Source organism: Cavia porcellus, unplaced genomic scaffold, assembly GCF_034190915.1.
Source record: "Cavia porcellus strain 051 isolate PalLab524CR breed Dunkin Hartley unplaced genomic scaffold, mCavPor4.1 scaffold_4, whole genome shotgun sequence".
Taxonomy (NCBI): domain Eukaryota; kingdom Metazoa; phylum Chordata; class Mammalia; order Rodentia; family Caviidae; genus Cavia; species Cavia porcellus.
In genome coordinates, this window is record NW_026947487.1 from 71,221,168 (window position 1) to 71,245,732 (window position 24,565).

A 24,565-nucleotide genomic window follows, 5' to 3' on the forward strand; every position below is an offset into this window, starting at 1 on the left:
AATAAGTTTAATATTCTTTATTTTGGGTGGTTTATAAAGTGCTGCTAGCTTGGAGTTCATTTCTCAATTTTTATCCCCTGTAAATAAACACTTCATTATCTTTTTTTAGTATTAAAAGCTGAGCATTTTTGTTGGTTAAACATAGCATAATAAAAACAAAAACTGTCACTTCCAGACCCAGAATTCAGAAATAATTGTAAGGAACAATTATATAAAGAGGGAGATGTGCCTTTCCAACTCACCGATGATCTAACTGTCATCAGCTAGGGTACAATTAAGTGCAGAGGTACCCCAGTCATGTGACCCAGAAATGCTATTATTTCCTGTAAATCCGAAAGGTTTACTACAGATTACTTGGCCCCAGATTTCATGACACACTTTAGAAGACTGTGCATTCCCCAGTCAGAATTACTTGGTTTCTTTTTCCCTGCTAATAATGAAGGAAAGACTGAATGGGGTTAAAAATGTTCCCAGGGGAAAGATCAACAATGATGCAGGAAAAACCCAAATGCTGGGACTCTGAGGAGTCCACCTAATTTTTGGTCTATGCACAGGGGTAAATTTCCACCATCAGCCTCACCCCAAAGTGCCTGTGCTTCTTCCTGTCTGCAGGTGGACAGGAAGGTGGGGGTAAAACCAGCTGTGCCGATATCCATAAATAATCACTGAGTCATTAGGTGTTTCTCAGCAGAAGAGAAAGCATTGTGCTGAATTTCCACAGCAAGTACCCTATTTATGTAGCCTGAATATCATATACTGCTGGTCTCTGTAACTCAATGGCTAATATTCTGTTCTTTGAAGTTTTTTTTTTTTCTATTATGATAAACCTAGCAGTAAATATTCACCTCAGGAAAAAAAAAACCTTTTAAAGTATACTGGTTGAGTGGTACACCAGTTGCTACCCTGCCTGAGTTCTCTCAGTTGACCATGACATGGCATCTAAAAGCAAGTAGAGAATTGGTATAAGGCTGCTTAGCTTCACTTTCAGCCTCTAAAATCAATATTGTCATTTTTGTCTAGTGTGTAAAGGGAAAGCAGGATATTTCTTTCGACTTATATGCAACTCATGAGCTTAATGCTTAGCTTTGTTTTAAAAAAAAAAATCTTGCACTTCAGCTAAGTGCTTGCAGTGAACTTTTCTAAAAAATGAAGTACAAAAGAATTCCAAACCATAGAATATGTATGTTTCCTTTTCATTTGAGATACGAATGGTTAGGACAAATTTTAAACACTATACTTGTTGTTACTTTTTTATTTTCTCATATCACATATCTGTGAGCCTAACTATAGCACTGAATTTTTATTATTTATATTATTGTAGGTATTCTTTGAAATCAGCTGAGAAAATCACAAAATATCAATCACAGGCAAAATGGAGAAATAGGAAAATTGGGGGGAGTCTATAATTGTTACTGAGCTTAACTTTTTCAATAACTTATTTTGTATATGATTTCTCCACTTACTCTCTGATGTGTCTTGATTCATTTTTCTTTATTTTAAAGAGTTTATCCTCTTTAAAATAACACAGGAAAATAACAAGGAAATAACCAAGGAAAATAACACAGAATAAAACCAATCAAAAGAAAACCAATATAAGTGATACAGGACAGGACTTCAAAAAATTACAAAATCAGCAATACTTACCTGCCATAATGCCTTTTATTGTCTTCAAAATAGCTGCAGATACCTCTCAGACATAATAAAAATCAAATAGAACACAATAGAACAGAAATAATAAAAACAGAACAATGAGTATAATAAAGGACTTCATAATGTCTTGCTATCTTGCAAATAGCTGCTCATGACATCAGATTTAACATAAACAAAACAAAAAAGAATAAAACCCAACTCAAGAAAACAATGAAAATCAAATGGATTCCAGGTGAGGATCACCTCCCGGTGAGGTGGTTCTCTCCCTCCAGGTCTGCAAATGACACTGACTCACAGAGATAGGCTTGGGTGTGACTCCAGCAGCAGCCTGCACATGGCACTGGTTTCCACACAGAGATCACTTCCTTGTGAGGCCTGGTTCTGTCCCTCCAGATGTGATCAATTCATTTTCAAATGAATGTAATGTTGAAACGTATCCACCAGAATCAACTTACTAAGTTTTCTAGTATGCACTCAAAGGTTGACTTCAGTATATTTATTTAAATCAAGATGTTAAGGATGTTTCAAAATTCTTAAAGAATTACATAACTAAAATTCTCATTTTATGCCATTTTAGGAATACAGATGTCAAATATTCTTCCTCATGCATGTCAAAATTGGATTTATATTGCAGATAAGGTTTAAGTTAAGAAAGAGAAAGATGTGGTACTGAACTTTCCTTCACTTTTGGAAATTATCAGCCAAAATTTGAGCTAGTAGCAATTGTTTGCATGAGTGGGTTTTACCAAGTTTATAGCAGAAATGTATTTCTCATTATAAAGTAAAAATGTTATTTTTTGAAAGTACAGAGTAATATGCAGCTCTTGCTGATTTCTGAGCAAGGAAAGAACTGCAGGCAGTTTAAATGCCTTGCTGTAGCACAAAGGATTTGGGCAGGTACTTGATGTCCACTAACTTAATTATGAATGGCTCAGTGGCAAGAAATCCCTTACCTTAGAATGCAGTGCAGATGGTGACCCACAGAGTATGCTACAGGACTTTCTCTGCAGTCCACCCATGAAACAGAGAGAAGCTGAATGTACAGGGAAAGACTATGCTGAGACTTTGGTCCCTACTCTATACTTACCAGCCATGTGACCATGACAGATGCCTGTACCCGAAGCCACTTTTTCTCAACTTGCTTTTCTCATTTCTAAATGAAGGAAATGAGTGGACTGTCTCCTTCACATGAGCCTGTGCGCAAAATCAAAATATGTGCAAAAGTACACTAAACCTGAAATTTTCATTGCAGATGAAAGACACAGAATGAAATAAGGCATTCAAAATGTTATATAATATATGTATGTGTTTGTTGAACAAGTAACCCTCTTTTCAAATCAGCAAAAAGAAAAAGATTTATTGAGAACTTCAAATTTCAAACTGAAAAGGCAATTTAAGGATAAATGATAATTAAAAACTAACAAAATATGCACCTATATACTTGAAAACTGTAAACTTTTGAATGCCTCACTTCATATTGTACCATGAGCATTCTATGAAATCTTGATTGTTAATGTAAATCAACATTATATCTATATAAAACAAATTACCATTTATGATTCTTAAAAATAACAGAAACATATTAACCTCATCCTTAATATAGTACATTTAGGTTGTTTCAAATTTCTTTTTGATGCTAGAAATGGAACACAGTGGCTTCTCAGAGGTATGTGCCAAGCTGATTTTCCTTGCTTGTTGCTTGATGCTGGATTTATTTTGTATTGTTTTTGGGGGGCAACTGAGACAGGATCTCACTAAATTTGTAAGTTCCAAGCTGGGCTGGAACACGCTATCCTCCTGCATGAGTCTGCCAGAATACTGGGACTGTAGGCAAGTGCCACAATATTGCACTCAAATATTTACGTTTAACATAAGTTTTTACATATTTCTGGTTACTTCCTTTTTAAAATTATTTATTAAAAATTAGCAGGGAGTATAATGATTAGATTCACCAGGATGAATATTGTTGTAAACCCCCCCCAAAAGGCCCCAAGATGAAAAATGGGGTAAGAAAACATCATTTTAAAAAGAAGAGCTTTTACTTCAGCTGGCCCAGTGACACAGTATTGGAAATTGAAAAGTTGTGCAACTGAGTTAGAATTTTGACTGATTTTTATAATTCATTTATGATTAGCTCATTGATCATTAACTACATAGTGATGAGAAACAGAAACAAGGTGGGCTTTTGTTCCCCTTTGCTTGAGGTCAAAGCCATTTCACAGTGTGTAATTAGCGAATTTATAGCCCTTGGTCTACAAATTCCAGGAACATTTGTCTCTCATTAAGGGAACAGTGGTTGACACAGCATCATTTGTCTCTTACAAAAGGAACAAAGGCTGACATAGCAAACAGGTTATTTGGGGACAACACATACAGAACAGCATGACAACATGGTCAGTGATGACGTGGTCAGTTAACCTATAACTATGTAGTTGGTGCGTGGCAACTAGGGTAATGAGCTCGGCACAGAATGACAATACTGCTCATAACTATCTTTTTAAGTAACTATTTTTGCTAATAGCTATCTCTTAACTTTTTTAAGTCTTCAGTATTTTAGTACGACAAGTATATTATCATGATGCAAACTGTCAATTCTAAATTTTATATCAATTCATATAGGAAACAAAATTACAGGATGGTTCATTTGTCCACCTGCCAACACAGTGAGCTTTTTGTTTTACAATACTATTTTTAGTGTAATTTAAATAGAAACAGACATTACCTATCAAAAAACAAGATTTTCTAGAGCTCCTTTCATAGACTAAAAACAAAGGTATTCACAATCAAGTAGGATTTTTTAGTGCATGTTGCCTTGTCTGCAGCACATAAAATGTTTTTATAAGAATCACAAGCCACTACTTAGCTCTAAAAGATGAAAAAATCTTTGATTGAAAAAATGAATTTTGGAGAGTTTCAAAAATGGTGGCTTGTTAGGAGATTGGGCAGAGAGTCTCTCCGGAGAAATCATATTAGATGCTAGAATATAACAACGTGGAGAGGGCTGGATGAATAGATAATGATTCTTATTAAGCAAGACAGCATGGCTGGAGGATTTAAGGTCGTGCTGAGACTGCGATGCCTGATAACAGTCTGCAAATCCCACACCTTTAATGTGGCAAACTGACCAGTGGATCCAAGAGAAAAGCTGTACTGGCTTTTGGTGACTGCTGGAACTTGAGACCCAGGACCCTGCAAAGCAGCCAGGGCTGCCCAGCTGCACCGGAGGAGATTGTGAGAAGCTCCGGAGTTCCAAAGCCGGGCACTTTGCAGTTTTCTGACTGTTCGGCACTGTGTCGGGAATGCAGTGAAGGCAAGTGGCGTAGTGTGCAGGAGACTGGAGAGGAAGACCTGCAATGAGTCCTGCTGAGTACTGGGGACTGGGTCCCGCGGCTGCTGTGGCTTGCTGGAAGACATCTTGGAATTGGGCAGAGCCCACCACCACAGCAACATCAATAACAGGGAGAGTCTGGTGGAAGACATCTTAGAGTTGGGCAGAGCCCGCAGCTCAGTGACATCAGATAGTCGCCCCTGGCATAGAGAGGTTGGGTGGAGGACATCTTGAAAGTGGGCAGAGCCCAGCGCTATATCGGCATTAGTGACATAGAGAGAACAAGTGGAGGACATCTTGGAATTAGGCAGACCCACAGCCACGATGACATTAGATAGTCGCTCCTGGCCCAGAGAGGTCTGGAAGAGGACAGCTGGGATTTGGGCAGAGCCCTGTGCCACGGTGACATTAGCCAGTTGCTTCTGGAACAGATAGAACTGGCAGGATCTGCTGGGGCTGAACCAAGCCTCTGGTTGGGACAGAAAATAGTTACAAATCTGTAACACCCACAAAGTAGAGCCTAATTTGCAGATTGACTGGCACAGAGGCTGGAGGCTAGCCTGCACCATCCCTGGATCCCTGCCTACCCCAGATAACAGCAAATTGGGGAGGACAGCAAAAACTCAAGTCAACACACTTCTGAAAGGCCCTAAGCAATACAGAGAGGGCCACAGACTCCCAGAACACTCCAGTCTGAAATAAACCAGAAACATGACAAGAGATAGAAATAAAAAAAAATCTCCAGCTGCCCAACATGAGAAAATAAATGAAGAGAACAACACAGTAACCATCCAATAATTGACACAGCATCAGCTGAAATAAAGAATACCTCCATGACCTCATAGAAAAATTTAAAGCTGTACTCCTGATCCAAGTGAGGCAAGATATAAAGAGATTCATTAAAGAAATGACAAGTCCCACCCAAGAGAACACAGATGGAAGAACTGAGGAAATCAGAAAAGAAAGAGAAACTTCTGAAGAAGAATTTAAACATAACTTAGAATACATGAAACAGATCCAAAGAGATTACCAGAAAACTAAAAACTCCATTGAACACTGACAAAATGCCTTGACAGATACTAAACTCAGCCTTTTGAGACCTGAAGAGAGGTTTATCATATATGATCATGAAAGAAAAGACCTCTTAAAAATAATAAATAACCAGAAAGAAAAAAATTCAAAGGCTAGAAGATGACAAAAGGATACATAACTTAAGAATAAAGAATGTGATTGAGGAAGCAGGAGCAACCAAAAATGAAATACAAAGAATATTCACAGATATATTAAAGCAAAATTTCCCATGTATAGCAAAAAGAAATGATATCCAGATAAAAAAGGCATAAAGAACACCAGCTACCTACAACCCAAACAGATCTACACCCAGACATATGATAATCAAGATTCCAGAAATCCACCAAATGAACAGAATATTCAAAGCAGCTAGAGAAAAAAAAGCAAATTACCTACAACAGGAAAATTATCAAAATAACAACAGACGTATCAACACAAACTCTTAAATCAAGAAGGGAAACATTGGGGAGAAATATTCCAAGTCCTGAAAGAAAACAATATGCAACCAAGACTCATATACGCATCAAAACTCTCTCTCAAAATTAATGGAGAAATAAGATGCTTCCAAGACAAGGAGGAACTCTGGGAGTTCGTGGCCACCAACCCAACCCTACAGAGAGTGCTGAAGGACATTCCAGAGAAAGAGAAGAAGGGATACCAGCATTCCAGCAACAGTGGCAGAGAGGCCTCTATGAACGGGACAGACAGTGGAAAAAGGGATAAGGTGGACAAATTATAGCAGTAAAGTGGAGTAGCAGACAGGAGGCAGAGATGGTAAGCTATAGGCTTTATTATAGATAGCCTTGATACACTACAAAAAACAGACAGAGGTCATTGTTAATAGTGTATCAGGATTTAAATGTCACAGTAGTCTTATCGCCCTGTTTAGTTTGAATTTAATTTGTTCTGGTCTGTCCTCTCATATTGAATTTGAGGGCACAGACATCTGACCCAAAAATAGCAGGTTATACCATGGTAACTATCCTTAATTTCCTATTAACTTAAGCTGAAATCCTGTACTACTTATATTGTCTTACTATGACTGATCTTATTTGAATCAGATTCATAAGACTGCGGTTTTGCCTTGGCTGATTTCATTTGAATTTGATATGCTTGATAGTGTCAACCCTAAAAGTAGAGGCAACTACTCTGAAGATGACAAGATGTAAAAGATATCCATACCAGTATTAATTATTAACAGATCTCAAGTCCTACAATGTTTTCAAAGTTGTGTTATTATAAAAATAGCTAGGTAATACTATGTTCAACTATATTAAGCCCGATGATATGGACAAGACTATTGAAAATAACAGAAAGCATAGTAACTACAATAGATCACCTAATATTGTGGTTTTATGTGTCTTTTTCACTGCATGTTTTTCTAGGGATTTGTTTTGCTGTCTTGTTATGACTTGTTTTCCCCTATAATACAGAGAGGATAGATATACATGTAGAAATTCACACATGAGAAGATTTTTTAAAAAAATCTATTTATGGGAACAGATTATATAATGCAATATGTAATGACCAGATACTCTGAAGAAGAGACACTAAGAAAACCAATGCTAATTTTGTAGCATTATGATCTAAAATCTAGCAATAATATTGTTCACTGATCAGAGTGATATTAGTCTAGCCTCTTAAGTTCAATATCAGCATATGTAGGGATGGGGACAACTACTACGAAGAGAATGAGAAATGCGATGGTAGTTATTATTGTCTTCCCCAATGTCAGATCTTGAAGACCTAAAAGGCCTTCATCATCCTGTAATGATTTGGTTAGTTCTATAATATGCAGTATGTATTTTATGTGTGTGAAGATGGGGACAACTATTTGGTAGAAACTAGAGACAATTAGACAGTGAAGATCTCCAGTGGACTTGCTTTGAAATCTGTATTTCTTTAAAGTTTTTTAAAACTCTTTTGTTCTGTTTTGATATGTTTAATCTTGCCCTCTTTAAGATATAAAACAAGTGTGTAGGACTGATAACCATGTTACTAAGTTTTTGTTGGATCATTGAGCAGAACTGTTGGCAGTGTCATTGTTTGAATGTCATTTTGTATACTTTAATTTTGTAACCTGAATAGCTATTTCTGAGATGACAATGTGTGGCTTATCAACTGGTGATTTCTTACCATTTGTTTTTCTGTAGTTCTGTATTATTTCTACCCTTTTTTTTATCTCCATGTATTTTTTTGTTTCTTTCTCTTTAAATAAAAAAAAAAGAAAAAAATGAATTTTGCTAGTTTAATAAATCAAAGTGCCACCCAGTTTACATACACTTAAAGTGTGATTTTTTTAATAAGAATCATTTATATTTTTCTGTTATGAACTGCTGATTCTTGTACTGACCACAGGAAATCCTTAATATTCTTGGGGTCCACATGTAACTAAAACAATCGGTGACCCCCTGTGATACAAATGAGCACACAGGAAGTGGAGCAGCCACTGATAAAGCTGTACTGACCCCTGGAACTGTGTGGCACCTAAAGCAATGCAAAAGTTGATTAAGCCACATATTTCATGGTGAACCTGCCAAATGGAGTAAACACTGGCAATATCAACCTGGTTACCTAAGAGAACAAGATGAGATAGAAAGACCTATCTGGAAACTATGAGCTATATTCTGCTTAAATGTAATAGTCAAAGTTGCCAAGTAGCTTGGGGGAAAAATGGCTTTGAGAAATGCTATATACATGTAACATTGGGAAATGGCCAGTGTTCCCAGAATCACCCAAACACCAATGAACCTCAGCTCTAAAAAGACTTCTTGAATGGTTGCAGAGCTAATGTTTTTAACACAATTGTTATTATTTATCCTAATCAGCCTCAGTTTATCAAATAAGTCTGAGCATACCACTGAAATGAATCTGCAGTTGTGGATGTGACACAAGCTGGATTTTGCCTCTTTATCTCTAAATAAAGATTTTGAATTTTTTTTTAAAAAAGTAGAAACACATACTGTCATGATTTATGTCTGTGGCCTCATGCGCTTGCATTACATATTTGTGTTGGTACATTGTCTAGTGCTTCGATTGATGGTGTCAGTGCTATACCCACATAAGTGTGGAGCCAAGATGTAATGTAATGGCAGAAAGGTGTGTCTTGCTCTTTTGCTGGTTTTTGCATTGCAGCCACCATGAACTGTGGCTCTGCCATGCCAGACTGCCTTGGAGCCAACTGAGTATGGACTAAAACCTTCCAAAACTGTAAGAAATAAACCTTTTCTTTCCCAACTTGGGCTTCAGGTATTTTGTCTCAGCAATGAGTAAAAAGGAACTAAGACAGAATTTGGCACCAGGAGTGGGGTCCCTTGCTGTTACTATATCTGACCATGATTTTTGAGAGGCTTTGGAAATAGCTTGTGAGCAGAGTTTGGAAAGGTTCAAACATGTCGCCTGGCTGCATTAGAGCTGGAGCAGCTTAGGCTGTTCTGTAGAGAAGATCCTAGTCAGAGCTCAGGAGACCAGAAGGCTAATAGGAAGCTTCATGGTAAAGACCAGGCTTGGGAGGTTTCTGCTGGGTAGGACTGCATTGGTTGTTGGACTCCCCATGATGTGTGCTATGGCTTGGGAAGAAGTTTATCTGCAGTTTGCTCATGCCCAGAGACTTTGCCTGACACAGAGACAAGGGACAGTGGACTGATTAATCTGGAAAAGGAAAATTTAAAGCATAACGAGGCTGTGGCATGGCTATTGTTGGGGGATTTTGTCCAACTTTATGTTGCAAATCAAGAACAAAGAGCCCAGCAAGATAATTTGCAATACCATGACTTTGGCCAGAAGGAAAATTGCAGGAAAGCTGTCAATTGTAAAGACAGAGTTGAGATTTTGATGGCTGAGGAGAAACAGAGAGATAACAAAGATGGCCCCAGGGCATCTCAGGAAGCGGGTCCCCACCCTTTGCAGCCTCACTACAAAGGTGAAAGAATTTGCTATGAGGAGAAAAATGCAGAGCACCATGCTCCAGAATGGCAATGGTGGCCACATCAGGTACCAGAATGGTGACAATGTAGAGAAGCTTTTGGTCACAATCAGATAAGAGAGCCCTGCAATCAAGCAACTGATCCTACAGCCAATAGAGAGAAAAGCCTGCCTACTGCTTCAGCTGGAAGCAGACCTTGGCGGCATCAACAATGCTGGCTTTAGATGGACGGAAAATGCACAAATTCTGAGGATACGATGGCTTCCATCTCAATTGCTAAGGGCCTGGGAGGCCAAGTAGTGTGCCCCTGAGAGGGCAATTTGTAAAGATGTAAGGGTGAAGCCAAAGGTGCAATGGAGACCCCAGAAGTTTGGAAAAGCCAGGAACGTGGATGATCCAAGGAAAGCTGCAAAAAGGGAAGAGAGATGATTTAAGAGAAAAGCTGCAGAAGCTGAAATCCCTGGAAGTGCTGTGGGGGTGGAATCAACCCAAGCCTTTTGGAGCTTGCAACCAGATTGCTTTAGATGCTGAGTATGGAACTCTGGGACTTCATATTTGTCCTGATGGATGCTGGACTTGCTTTATTTCCAGTGCTTTATATTTCCCTGTTTGTAACTTTTGAATGGTGATGTTTATCTCATCCCTTTGCATTTCAGAAATGTGTAATCTTGTTTCATTTGTACAGGGGGTTATAGTTAAGTTTACCATAGATCTTGGAGGAGACTTGGGATTTGGACTTTTCAGCAATGCTGAAAGTAAGGACTTTGGCAACTCTAGGAGGTGGACTAAATGTCTTTTGTATAAAGGATGTACGTGAGTCCTGGGGTCTAGGGGTGAGATGTCATGGTTTATGTCTGTGGTCCCCAGGCCTCATGAGTTTGCATTGTGCATTTGTGATGGTTCAATGTCTAATGCTTGGAATGATGGTGTCAATGCTACACCCACATAGGGGTGAAGCCAGGATGTGATGTAATGGCAGGAAGGTGTGTTTTGCCTTTTGCTGGTTTTTCCCTTGCCATTTGCAGCTGCCAGGAACTGTGGCTCTGCCATGCCAGCCTACCTTGGAGCCAACTGAGTATAGAATGACACCTCCAAAAACTGTAAGAAATAAACCTTTCCTTTCCCAACTTGGGCTTCAGGTATTTTGTCTCAGTAATGAGTAAAAAGTAACTAAGACATATACGTATAACATTTTGAACACCTTATTTCATTCAGTTGTTCTTTAACCAAACAAAATAGTTTTGTTTTCCATTAGGTCAATATGCGTGATCTTTAGAGTCATAAAAGCAATCTTCCAAGACTTATTTTAAGTTCAAAATGAAAGCATTTTCATAAAAGCCAGGGTAATTGCCCTATTTTAATCTTAACATTTCTTTTAAATATGACCGAGAAAAGTCTGTCCAAAATATTTATATCAACATTAAGTGTTTTTATTTCTAACTCATTTCTACTACCACTAAGATTTCTAACAAAGTAACTTTTAAATGTGTAATGATTTATATTTTTGAAGTATGTTATCCAATACACTTGTTATCAACACAGTAAATGTTTTAGGCATTTTACCAAACACTGTTATCCCTCCATTTCATTTTGGCTATACTATTTATTTCTGCCTTTTTCTTCATAAAGTATTTGTTCCAATATTTCTAACTATGAAGAGAAATAAAACCCACTTATGTATTTGAACAAGTTGATTGAGGCTCTTCTACTGTGGTCTTGTCTTTTCTTACACTATTGTCATTAAATCGAAATTCTTCTCTATAATGTACTTCTGCTATTTATTCTGATATGGATGTTACATGCAGTCAACATATTTTATTTATTCATTCCTGCAGAGAACAGTTGGCTCTAATACCTCCATTTTAAAATCGTTTTATGTATATAATCTCTTATTGACTTTCTCTCATGAGTTTCTCTGTGTAAAAGTGCTGAGTGCCAAATATACAAACACTTTTTCTGATTTTTGACGTTGTGTTCCTTAGTGATTGCACAGTCTGCAGTTCCAGAACTGTTGTGCACAGTCTGCACAACAAACAATTCAGTTCTAGCCACATCTTCACCAGCACAGTAGCATCCCTAGAATGAAACCTGGACCACAAGTAGCATGTTCAAGCACATGTTCTTTATATAATTGTCCCTTACAATTTATTCTGAACTCAGGATCTAGAAATGACAAGTTTTCTAAGTGGACTACTACTCCAATATTGTAACTCCTTTCTTTGCCAATACTCCACCAATGTGGAAATCCCAAAGTGATTTAAGTGGCAGAAACAATCAGGTTTAGAAGAATTCTCACTGTATTTCCAGTGGGACATAGTTCCCTGCTCTTTAGGATTCAGGAATTCTAATCTAGCAGGGTCTACAGCTACAGAAATACGAAGTATAAATTCTACACTAAAATTAATAAAAGTTATAAAGACAGAGGCCAATATTGCTTGGATTATGGACCTGAGTATTTCAAACATTGGGCTCAGCCCCTATGGACCTCTATTATGGGGTCTGAAAACTTTATAAAAGTGACAATTTGTACATACTTTAGGCTTTGTAGAATAGAGCAGTTTTTTTTCAAAACCACTTTCCCCTCAAAGGCCAAAAAGTAGCCTAGAAAAATACCAAAACATTTCTATAAAGTTACTGCCTCCATTAGGATTTAACCAAGGCAATGATCCCCACAGACATCAAGGACAGTCACTCAGTTATTGCATATTATTATTTGCCACCAAGTTGCTGACTTCTCTAGTCTCCTCGAGAGCAGGACCATACTGAGAACTCAGCCTTGATCCCAGCGCCGCTGACAGTTCAAAGATCAACAGTGAGTGTCAGCAGAACAGCCTGAGTGACAGCCCCAGCTGTCAAAGGACCAAACCAAAGCCTCCATCTCTACTGCCTACACAATTGGCTTCTAAAGTTCATACAGCAAGTACTACCCTAGGAAAAATTATTGCATAAATAAGTAATGCTACTTTTTAAGTAGATGATAGACAGTGAATAGGTACTGTTGAGGTTAATAAAATCCATGTACTATATAATGCTCAGGGAAAATTTTTCCAAAAACAGGACAAGAGGTATATGTTTTTCCTTTCTCACAACTACATTTTCTTTCAACCTTTCCATAACATACCAAGGAGCCTTCCAAAGCACCATTCTTCTTACAATCAAAAAGGAATCACTAGAATGTAAATACCAACTAGCATTTATATATCTTTGTGGTTTCTTTTATATTAAAGCTAATTAAGGGCTGGGGATTTAGTTTAACGGCATATGTACCTGCTTGGCATGTGCGAGGTCATGAATTTGATCATCGGCATCAGAAAAATAAATAAATAAAGCTAATTAATTGGCCTGTTTCTATTATAGAGTAATTTTCACACATGGGAATATTTTAAAAATTTGTGATAATATATGCATAGTTTTAAATAAATTTTTTTGAGTTTTTTTAAAATTTTATTTAAGGAGAAAAAGAAAAAAAGCAGAGAAAGGGTACAAGTTATATAGATTTACAGAAAAAAATAAACAGTAGGAAATCACTATTTAATGGATTACATATTGTCATCTTAGAAATAATTGTTCAAGTTACAGAATTAAAGTTTGTAAAGTGGACATTCCAACAGTGAGCCTGCAAACAGTTCTGTTCAATGATCCAACAAAACTCAGTAATATCATTATATATCTTATAGACTTAAATATACATGCAGCTATATCATTTAGAGCACTTTCTTTTCCTCTCTTTTGTACAATGACAATTACACATTTTGGGTTTTGTTGCTCCCACAGTTCTTATTACTTTTTTGGAAGAGAGTAGAACCAAATGTGACATAACAGAACAGATTCAGTCAAATCAAAAGGGTGGACATAATAGGTAATGTAAAAGCATAATACAAGGTGATCAACAATGGGTACCATAATGCCTCCCGCTATCTCTCATAGAATTGCCTATATCATCAGTCACAATAAAATTGAACAAAACAGTAAAGAACAAAACTGACAAAACCAAAACATTGGAGACATTATAGGTCTTCAAAAGTAGATAATAGTCAACCAGAATGGGCGTCATAATGAATCACACTATCTTCACAGCTGTTGCCTAACTTTCGAACCTGGTACTATCAAGCAAAACAGAATAGAGAAACATCAGTCAAAACAAGATGGTGAGAGCAATACAGGGCTTTAAATCAAGACAATGGAAAGTCAAAGTGGGTTACTATAATATATTCTGCTATTTTTTATTTATTTTTCCCTTAATTAAAAGGATAAAAATAAAAAAGTAAATAATAAAATAGATATTGAGATAAAAGTGGCCATAATAGGCAAAACATCGCAGATCAAAACATAACCATTTAAGCAAAATAGTGTTTCACCACAAGATAATCCCAACATAAACGTAGTTACCATACTGTCTCTTGAAATCTTTGAGTATAGCTTCGTATACTATAGCATCAAATATATAAAAACAATGTAAAACCATTTAAGAGAATGACAGTATTACAGGGTATTTAGAATCCACTAACAGAAAATGAACAATGGTTTCTGTATAATCTCCTTATCTATAAAAGTTTTTTCTTATACTATTTTATATATAATAAAATTCAATAAGATACAACCTGTTTAGACCAAAGGAGACAGAAGAACAAAAGCTTGATTAGACTTCAAAACAAGATGATACTAAATCAGTATTACCTATTAAGACGCCATTTTCTCCAAAATAGCTGTTCCTATCATCCAATCTTCTCTGCCTCATTTCTGTTGAGCTCTTTTTCTGTCATTAGTTGTCAGTTTGTCGTCTTCATTTTGTTTTCTGCTCCATTCATTGTGGCCTCTCTGCCACTATTTCTGGATTCTTCATATTTTCCTTTTTTAGAATAACCTGCAGTATTCTCTAGAGTTGAATTGGTGGGTTGCATATTCACCTAGTTCCTCTTTATCCTGGAAGCACCTTGTTTTTCCATCCATTTCCAGGGATAGTTGTGCAGGATATATCAATCTTGGCTGGAGATTATTATCTTTCAAAGCTTGAATTATTTCCCCCCATGCTCTTCGTGATTTGATGGTTTGTGCCGAGAATGCTGCTGTAATTCTGATGGGTGTTCCCTGTAAATGATCTGTTTCTTGTCTCTGACGGCTTTTAATATTCTGTTCTTGTATTGGGTATCTGGAATTTTAATTATTATATGCCTGGGTGTTGCTCTGTTTGGGTTGTAGGTGGCTGGGGTCCTGTATGCTTCATACAAATTTTCCTTTTGCTAAATTAGGAAAATTCTCCTGGATTATTTCTGTGAGTAGCTTTTGTAGTTCATTTGTTTGTGTCCCTACTTCTTTTATGTTCTTAATTCTTATGTTATAGATCGTCTTATAATCTTCTAGTCTTTGTATTATTGCTGTTTGTTTCTTTGTTATTTTTAAGAAGTTTTTCATTTCATGCTCCCATATTACAAATCTGCCCTCCAGTTCAGTTAATCTGTCCTTAGTTTCTTTCAAGCTGTTATGCCAGTTTTCGATAGAGTTTTTAGTTTCCTGGTAATCTCTTTGAACCTGCTTCACGTATTCTATGCTTTGTCTATTTTCTCCATCAAACCATTCAACCCTCTTTTTCTGTTCTTCCATTCCACCATCTGTTTTTTCTTGGGTGGTGCTTAGCATTTCTTTAACTATTCTGCTTATGTCTAGCTTCAGGTCATTAATAACTTCATTCCTGAACTTGTCTATGAGTCTCTGGAGATAGCGCTTTATATCTATTGGTGCTGTGTCTGCTATTGCCTCTTTCTCAGGACTGGGGGCCAAGGAGCCTTTCTTGTTGCTGCCTCTTTCCATATTCTTTGTTCCTTATATATGCAAGCGTATATAGGAGGCCCAGCTTCCTTCCCTGTCGGCCAGTCTGATTGAATTGCACCGGCTAGGTGTTCCCGCCCACCGCAGCCCACCAGGAAGTTGCAGACCAGGCAGCCTATGGGGAGCCTGCCCCTCCAGGTCAATCTACCTTCAGGCGCTTGGACCTGGGTTGTGCTATCTTACTGGGTCTCAGCCAGCAGCGTCACATAGGCTAGGCACTGCACACCAATCCCTCTTGAGAGGGGGATACGTGACTGAAGTCACTGAAGTGCCCTGTTCCCGCAAGTCTGCCCGGTCATAGAATGTCCTCTGTTGGAGTCTCCTAGACTGTGGCAGAGTCCCAGTTTCTCTCACTCATCGTAGGTCAATGCACAGCTCCCCGCCCTTCCTTTCAACTCCGTTCACCAATTCCCATTCTCAGAGTGTTCGCGCATCTCTCTCTCTGCTGAGCCAATGTAGACACAAGCAGCAGCGGAGGGAAACCCAAATTGTGGCTTCCAATGGCGTGGGCTCCAGCTTCCACACTGAGGCTTTTCTGTTCCTGTTATAGCACGAGGATTGCATTCCCAGTTGGTTTCTCTCAGCCCAGTTCATTCTTGGGTCAGCAGGGCATATCTCCTCCTGCTTATGATACCTTACTCCACAACATTCCTGAATTCTAAGCTGGATATTTCAGAGAGCCTCTGTACGTGCTGCTATCTGTCCGCCATGTGCTCCGAAGTCCTCTTAAATTTCTATACACTAACATTTTGCTATCCTATGGAAAATAAACTTATACACTGTAAGATGTTCAAAAGCATCTGGAACATCATTAAAAATCAGATGATAAATTTTGGTGTGCTTTTTACTGTGAGAAAAAGTATATAAGAAGCAATTAGCTTGCAAAAGGTGGGTAAATATAAAAAGACATATTTAAACTCTTAATAAATTAAAAAGTAGGTATTGGAAATCTTGGCCATTTCATTTCTTCTGGTAGGTATATTTTATCGCTAAATTACACGTATAATCTGTCACTGTGTACTTAGGAAATATGTATGCAGGGAATTATAAGATATGATCACATAAAATACAGAAATTAAACCAAAAATAGGAAATATAACTTTGAGATTCATGTAATAACCAGGGAATACATCTACTATGAGATAATTCACTAATTGAATGCCTTCAAAAGAAAACATGTTCCTTAAAGTTCAAAGATTAAAGTGTAAGATTATATTAACAGACTGATGTTACAATACTGTACCACCAATGACCACAGACATAATATGCCAATATGACAGCATCTAGAGGGAAATATTTGGTGTCTCTCAACTCTTAACACTCACAGAATTACTACTTTTAAAAGGGGAGCTAGATAAAATGGTATCTTCCAAGATGGTTCCCAAAACAACAAAAGAATATTAGTTGAAAAGTACTAAGATATGAACACAGCATACAATTTCATTAGCAATAATGGCACACTGATATTTTCTTAGCTTTGACCAATACATCTTGATTCATATATGTCAGATGATAAGTTAACATGAAACAAATCTAGACAAGCAGACACAGGAACTTTCCATAATATCTCCTATCCCTATTCAAAATTTAAAATTATTCAAAAATTTCAAATTTCTTAAAAGCTGTAAAGGCGATCTAAGTCTCTATCTATGCAAATAAGAATGCAAAACTGAGCTGTAATGATGCTCTGAAAAGAAGAACAGAGAGGAATACAAGTCTTCACACACAACTCATGGAAATGAGAGGAAGCAGAGACTGAGGCAGGGGCATGAGGGGTTTCTGTTCAAGCTCTATTTCTTGACCTGGACTTGTGGTTGCACATATGTTGTCATTATATGGTAATTTGGTGAACTACGCTTTTTGCTACACTTATCTTCCACACACACAAAACTTTAAAAACACTTTTGTAATATGGTTAAATATCTCCCTGTTACTGACAAAGGCTAGAATAAAGAGACCATGGGTAAATAAATGAGGTGCACCTGTAGAGAGGTCATTAACAGGAATTACTATAACAATTATTAAATTATAGGCCTAACATCTTCAGAACTAGAAAGCACTGTAAGAATCACCAGGTGCAGCAGTGGTCAGTTCTTCATGGAAGTGCTCAGATGAGGAAGAACCCAGACAGCAGAGTCTCAGTCAAGTTCCTCAGGGACTAATGATGCACAGATTATAACTACTGTACTGTTTCAGGATGGTAAAATGACTTTTCATGACTTTTCAGCAATCATGAAGTTCCACAAATGGCATAAGAGCTAAAACTATCAAATGCTTGGCCCTCTATTCCATCTGAAGGATTAAGTCCCATCCAAGAATCCTGGGATATTATAATTCCAAATAACAGCAATATTAGTAAGTTCTATTAATCTCAGTAAGTTTACCAAAGATATTTTTCCACATCATAGCTTGCTTTTTGTTTTACCCCTGAAATAACACAGATTTTTGTATAAATTTAAACATTCTCATACAGTACTAATGCATTTGTCACTTACTAAACAATAGCAGATCACAGATTCATAGGCTGGAGGACTACTAGCCCACTTACTTGTTTGAAAGATAAGGAAACTGATATTAGTGATATTAGTAACTTGTCGTGTGTGTCTAGAATTTCATTCTCCTTTTTCAGGTTAATAAACTAGACTACATTTATTCTTCCTGATCATTGTCAGAGAAAATGAACTGGTATGCCATACATAACATCATTAGTTTTTGACTTGGGTTCTCCCACATACAATTCAGTCATTGTGACATCTGTGAACATTTCTAAAGAAATGACAGTTGGTGAGCACCAGGAAGATGGCAAATGAACCACAGATAACACAAAATCTTCATTAGATTGAAAGCAAATTGAAGAACTCCTTTTAATAGATAGTAACTCATAATAAATGTAAGGGGAAATTATAATGTTTTATAAGTAATACCAATCTTAAGAAGGTAATGGAGAGGAAGACAATCATCATTATAGTCAAACCTAGAAGATTGTTCCAAAAGCCCGAGCGTGAGGGATCAATGTTTTGATATTCCAAAAATTCTACACCATCACATCTGAAATTAAACACAAAAAGAATACAACTTCATTCTCAGCATTGGTCATATTTTATTCAGTCAATTCACTGTTCAGTTTTGAAATAAGCCTATAAGTTAAATGAACCTGTTAGCAGTTATCCCTTCATATGTAACAGCTGACAGATACTGAGTACTGACAATTTTGCCAGATACTACACTAAACAACTTCACCATACAGCTAAATGTCTTAGTTTCTGTTCCAAACTCCAGCAGACTCTGTTTCCAAATGAAATCACCTGAATTGATCTTTACTGTTTGCATTTCTATCACTATTCTGGTCTTCTGAGTACTAACTAGGATCTACCATCAAAACTTGGCTTAGGGTATTCTTGGACTTTTCCAACTAGCATCTCCAAACCTTTCCAAACCTTCCCATGAACCAGTTCTGATGGGTTCTGAACTATATGGTCAGGTATGGTCATAGAAACAACCCCATTTTCCTGGCACTAAAATCTGTCTTAGTCACTTTCACAAGGCTAACAAAACACCTGACACCCACAATTAAAAGGAGGAGAGATTCATTTTGGCTCATGATTCAGTCCAGGTTTATTCTAAGGCAAGAAGAACCTGGTAGAAGTATCTAGCAGAAGAAAGCCACTCATGTCATGGCAACCATGAAGCAGAGAGAAACGGGGAGGTGAATAGGCAGATACACACTTCCAGGGACAGGCTCCCAGGAAATTGTCTTTTCTGACCAAGTCAACCTAACAGTAATATAGCTATAACAGCTCATAATCCAATAAGCTTCCAAAAGTCCCATCTCTGAACACATGAAATTCTTGGGGCACATATTATATCTGAAGCATAACACTATAATAATCCCTAAAATAACCCAATGGGATTTGAATATTATATACATTTTACAAAGATGATCAGGAAATGAGATGGTCAATGTTCAGTTTGGTTGTTCCCAGCTTGGGAAGCCAATCACAAGATAGACAAGGATACTCTCCATAAAAACAAAATGAGAAATATTTAAGTTTACAGAGTTGCCTCTAAACCAAGTTTCTACCCCTTTCATATTCATTTGTTTCTAAATCTAAAATGCTGCGCTCTTCAAAGGAAATGTTTATCAAGTAAGCTTTCATTTATTACTGATGGAAAAACCCTGAGACCTAACTGGTTACACTTATTGTCTTTGCCAAGATGGTCAAATCTACCTGTAGTTGTGCTCACCCACAAAATAACCATCAAAATACAGGCTATAAATTCTAAAGCTGGAAATACATGGGAACAAGGTTTCAGGGCAGTCACATGTGGTCAATTCCTGCTGTAAGACAGTAACAAGCACTGCAGTCAGTGAGCTACAGAATCTTACCATCAACCCAGGTATCAGACACAAATCTTAAGTAAAAGCAGAGCAGAGAGGAACGTTGCTGTTGAAATGAAAAGTTCTTGGTACTAAAGATATCTGGAACTACTATAATTATTGCCTGCTACCATTTCTGAGCATCTCTTAGAACTCAGAATTTCCAAAAGCATCCTTGTGTCTCTGTACTAAGAATTGCTTCCTCTTCTCCATAGGAAGGAAGATCTTTATGTACGCATAAAGCCTGTGGTGGCTTCTCTTTATCTGGTTATATTTTCCTGTCTACTTCCTCTTAACCAGCAGCCTAGAGATGACAATTTTACAAAATGCCATATCTAGATCAAAAGAAAAAATAGTGCAAAGGGTAAAAAAAATTCTCACTTCAAAAGTTTTTTCTGTTGGTAACTCAAATTAAAATTTGTGTTCATAAAAAGAATTATTTCTAAACTACTTGAAAATCCAGGAGATATTTAATATACCAACACTTCTGTTTCATTAATTTTTGTATCTAAATCATGCCATTAACAATAATCATAGAAGAGTATGATTAAAAACATAAAGCAATATTCCTAAATTTATTAAAACATGAGATTTTTTAAATCACATTATTCAAAAATGAAATTTCCATTTCAACATACTGAAATACACACTTCTTTCATTAGCATATACATCCTATAGCAGAATATTTCAAGTTAGTTTGCATGCATGCGCATGCGTGTACACACACCGACACACATACGCACACCCAATTGTGTAATTTTTGAATTCATGACACCCCTCAAAGGCCTTTGGCAGTGGGAAATCCTACAATCCTCATGAGGCAGCACTCACTCCCTTTTAGATCTTACAACTCTGCCCAGGCTGGGCTCAAACATATAATATGACCCTTAAGTGTAGAGTCAGTTAGCTTTTCTTAAACTGTCAAAGCAAGCTGTTGTTAAATATTAAAAAAATAAGAACCTAAACCCATAATCAAAACATAAAAGTAGTCTTTCAAAATGTCACAGTAAATATTTCTCCACATTGAAAATTATTTTGGCTACCAGAGAATACAAATAAAGCATGTTCACATGCAACACTACACAGTGTCTCGCTGGATAGATGAGAAATACAGCCTCAGAAAGACTGACCCAGAGGACTCAGACAGGCTCTAAGCCAGGGCCTATTCTTCATTACAGCATAGCATGTAACTAAACCCATTTTGACAATGAATGTGAACTTACATTACATGATTGGAACAACCACTGTGTTCCGCTGTATTAAATTCAGGACAGAAGTTTTGACCCCAAAACTCATTATGCTGCAAAGCCTGTAACACAAGTGAGAGTAGGCATTATAAAACATTTCCAAGAAATTATCACAATTATGTCTTGTGGCTTAATCTTCATTGTTATCCCTAAAGAACACCAAGTTTCACATTTACAGTGTTTGTCACATCAAGGCAGCTAAAGTTACTTTTTCTGCAATTTAGATAGTTGGTTTTGGAATGTTATTCTAAATCGGCCAAGAAGGGACACCTGGCTCCCTGGAAGAATTGTTATATATATAAATCGTTCCTTTTCTCCCTAACATTTAACCACATAAACATACAGTTAAAATATTACAATGCTGCTCAATGAATATTGCTGCCTTATGGTAATTATCTTTTCTTAAATATTTTCATCAAAACCAGTTGTAGTCATAGGAAACAGAAAATTAGTATGCTATATAAAGGCAGTTTTCCTTGGAGTACATTAGTTTGATAGTAATGCCTTTGTTTGGATTTTAATATCCATTTCAATGAACCTCATATTCTAGTCACCTATCGTCTCATTTATTTCCTTATTACACAGACACATCAATACGGTTTCCATCAATTAGCATTTCCCGTTTACTGTGAGAATTCTCTGCACCTTTTAATGTTCCTCAGATAATAGGGTAACTGGGACCATGATGGCTCCCTGACCTCATGCTAACCAAAGCTAATAGGGTATTCTTATCCTTTGCTCTGGAAAGGAGACAACTGCAAATCATGGCCAGGTAAATGACACAGTCAGAGTTCGGTTTGGTTGTTCTCATCTTGGGAAGTGAATCACAAGACAAAGACACTCACCATAAAACCCAAATGAGGAATACTTAAGTACTGAAACCGTGTAAACACAGGTGCAATGGTTGCAACGGTTTCAGAATACAGTGACATATTAAAAAAAACCTACAAAAAAAAACCACAAAAGACAAATCATAATCAATCCAGTGATTTTGAGAATTTTAAAGAAAACTGCTCAAAACCTTATAGTCTAATCATTTCTGAGTAGACCAACTTGGTCTTGAAATTCTTTTCATTTGTATTAAATACTAGTCTTCCTCCTTTGTATGTGAATACCTCTGCATAGGTAAGGCTGGTAAAGGTGTTAAAGAAAGAACAATATCCTGAAATTTATATTATAGCTTTTGCTTATTTTTAAGTGTATATTTGCAATACATAGTAGTTATGTTCCTTCTAGGGAACAGATACACAGATATCATGTCTTCATCATTTTTGATCACTTTGTCTTGTTTTTTCCTATCTCTCTTTTGTTAACCTATTTATTTATTTATTTATTTATTCATGGGTTTTGCTTCTCATATAAGAGAAACCATATGATATCTATAGTGATACCTAATATAATGTAAATGCTATGTAACTAATTATACTGTATAGTTTAGGGAATTATGGCAACAAATGAAAAATGTGTCTCATAAGTACAGACATATATTGTTTTAAATCTTCAACTCATGGTTGGTGGAGTCTGTATATGGAATCTATGGGCATGAAGGGTCAACTACACCAACTGTTCTAAAGATATCACAACTACCTCTTTCCCTAATAAACCTGGTTATCTAGGAGCAGACCAGAACAATGCCAAGTCTCACATGCCCCTCTCTAACCCATACAACAACAAGATTTGTCATTTACAAAGATTTGCTCTGTGAATTCATCACTTAATGAATAATGTGTGGTTCAAAGTACAAGTTTAGGATTAATCAAAACGTAGAATTGATACATAACATAATGTGGCAATATACAAAAGAAAATGTACCCCACACCTCACAGCACAGTAGAGCTATGAGGAACGACTGCTGAAAATGAGTAAGAGATAACTATGGGGTTCACAGAAAATTGTCCTAACTGGGAGAAGACTTACTGGGATATGCAAAACAATGTCAATATTGGTAGCGTTTCTGCACTTATTCAGACATGACCTAACTAAGTGTTTAGTATGTAACAAAGCATTTCGGAGTAAAATTTGGTTTTCTGATTGGCGTTATGGTTTAGATCTAGAATTTCCCCCAAAAGTTTTACGTGTTCAGAGGTAGTGTTTTCAAAAGTGATTAGCACATAGAAGGTGCTCTGTTGATCGGCAGAAATCCACTAATTAGTAAATTCATAGCTGAGTGTGTTATTGAAAGCTGGGGGCTGGTCAGAAGAGGTACATGATGTAGGGGTGTGACCTGGCAGGAAGTATCTTCCTCCCTGGCTCTTGCCTTCACATTCTGCTTTCTGGTGAGGGAAAACAACAAGGCAATTGATTCCAGTTATCCAGTGCAAACTTTGGGAACATATAGGGGCACATGTAGGATTATAATTAAGCAACCATTAAAAAACAGAGATGGAGATAAGCTAGGAAAAGTGATGTAAGCCTGTGAACCACAGCTACTCAGAAGAATGAAGCAGAAAAACTATAAATTTGAGGCCAGCATAGGCAAATTAGCAAGATGCTGTCTCAAAATAATCTGAAAAATCGCAGGATACAGCTCAGTGGAAGAGCAATTTCCTGGCACATGAGCTCTAACGGATATAACAGCAAGCGTGTTTAGGGGTGTTAAATAGCTGACTATATTAATGTTTTTGGATCATTGAATACAGCTGTTTGCAGTCTCTCTGTTTGAATGTCCACTTTGTATTCTTTGATACTGTGATTTGAGCAACTGTTTCCAGGATGATAATATGTAATCTATTAACAGGTGATTTCTTACTGTTATGTTTTTTTTCTTTGTAGTTCTGTATTATGTGTACCCTTACACCGCTTTGTTTTGTTTTGTGTTTTTCTCTTTTTCCTCTTAAATAAAATTAAAAAAAAAAGAAAATGGGAAAAATAATAAGGAAAATTATACTCATATCAGAGAGTGTTAGGAATTCAGAAAGGAGGTGATTTTGGAATTTTTCAGTATTTTCAAAACACTCCTTTTCAAACCATAAGAGACCCCAAGGCAGACTTCCCATGAGACAAAACATTACACTTCTTACGTAGCTTGGCTTTCATCCTGGAGAGTGGTAACTCCAGCCATGCCACCTCTGTAGTTAAAAAGCCAGCAGATCTCTAATACTGGCAGGAAAAGCAAGCAGATAGCATGGCATATTCATGAA

The 24,565-nt window shown here is 36.9% G+C and overlaps 1 protein-coding gene across 4 annotated transcripts in view; it reads right to left on the minus strand.

Moving 5' to 3' along the window:
- Positions 1-18,634: 18,634 nt before the first annotated feature.
- LOC100716628 (broad substrate specificity ATP-binding cassette transporter ABCG2-like) overlaps positions 18,635-24,565 on the minus strand; it is a 110,100-nt gene continuing 104,169 nt past the window's right edge. For 3 of the 4 annotated variants that reach the window (XM_013150086.3, XM_013150084.3, XM_013150085.3), the window contains 3 exons: positions 22,271-22,369; positions 21,402-21,487; positions 18,635-18,848 (listed from right to left, as the gene is read on the minus strand). In XM_013150086.3, the coding sequence (XP_013005540.1) occupies positions 18,680-18,848; positions 21,402-21,487; positions 22,271-22,369 (354 nt within the window). In that variant the 3' untranslated portion in view covers positions 18,635-18,679. The remainder of the gene's footprint in view (positions 18,849-21,401; positions 21,488-22,270; positions 22,370-24,565) is intronic. The other variant, XM_013150087.3, reaches the window with a different exon arrangement.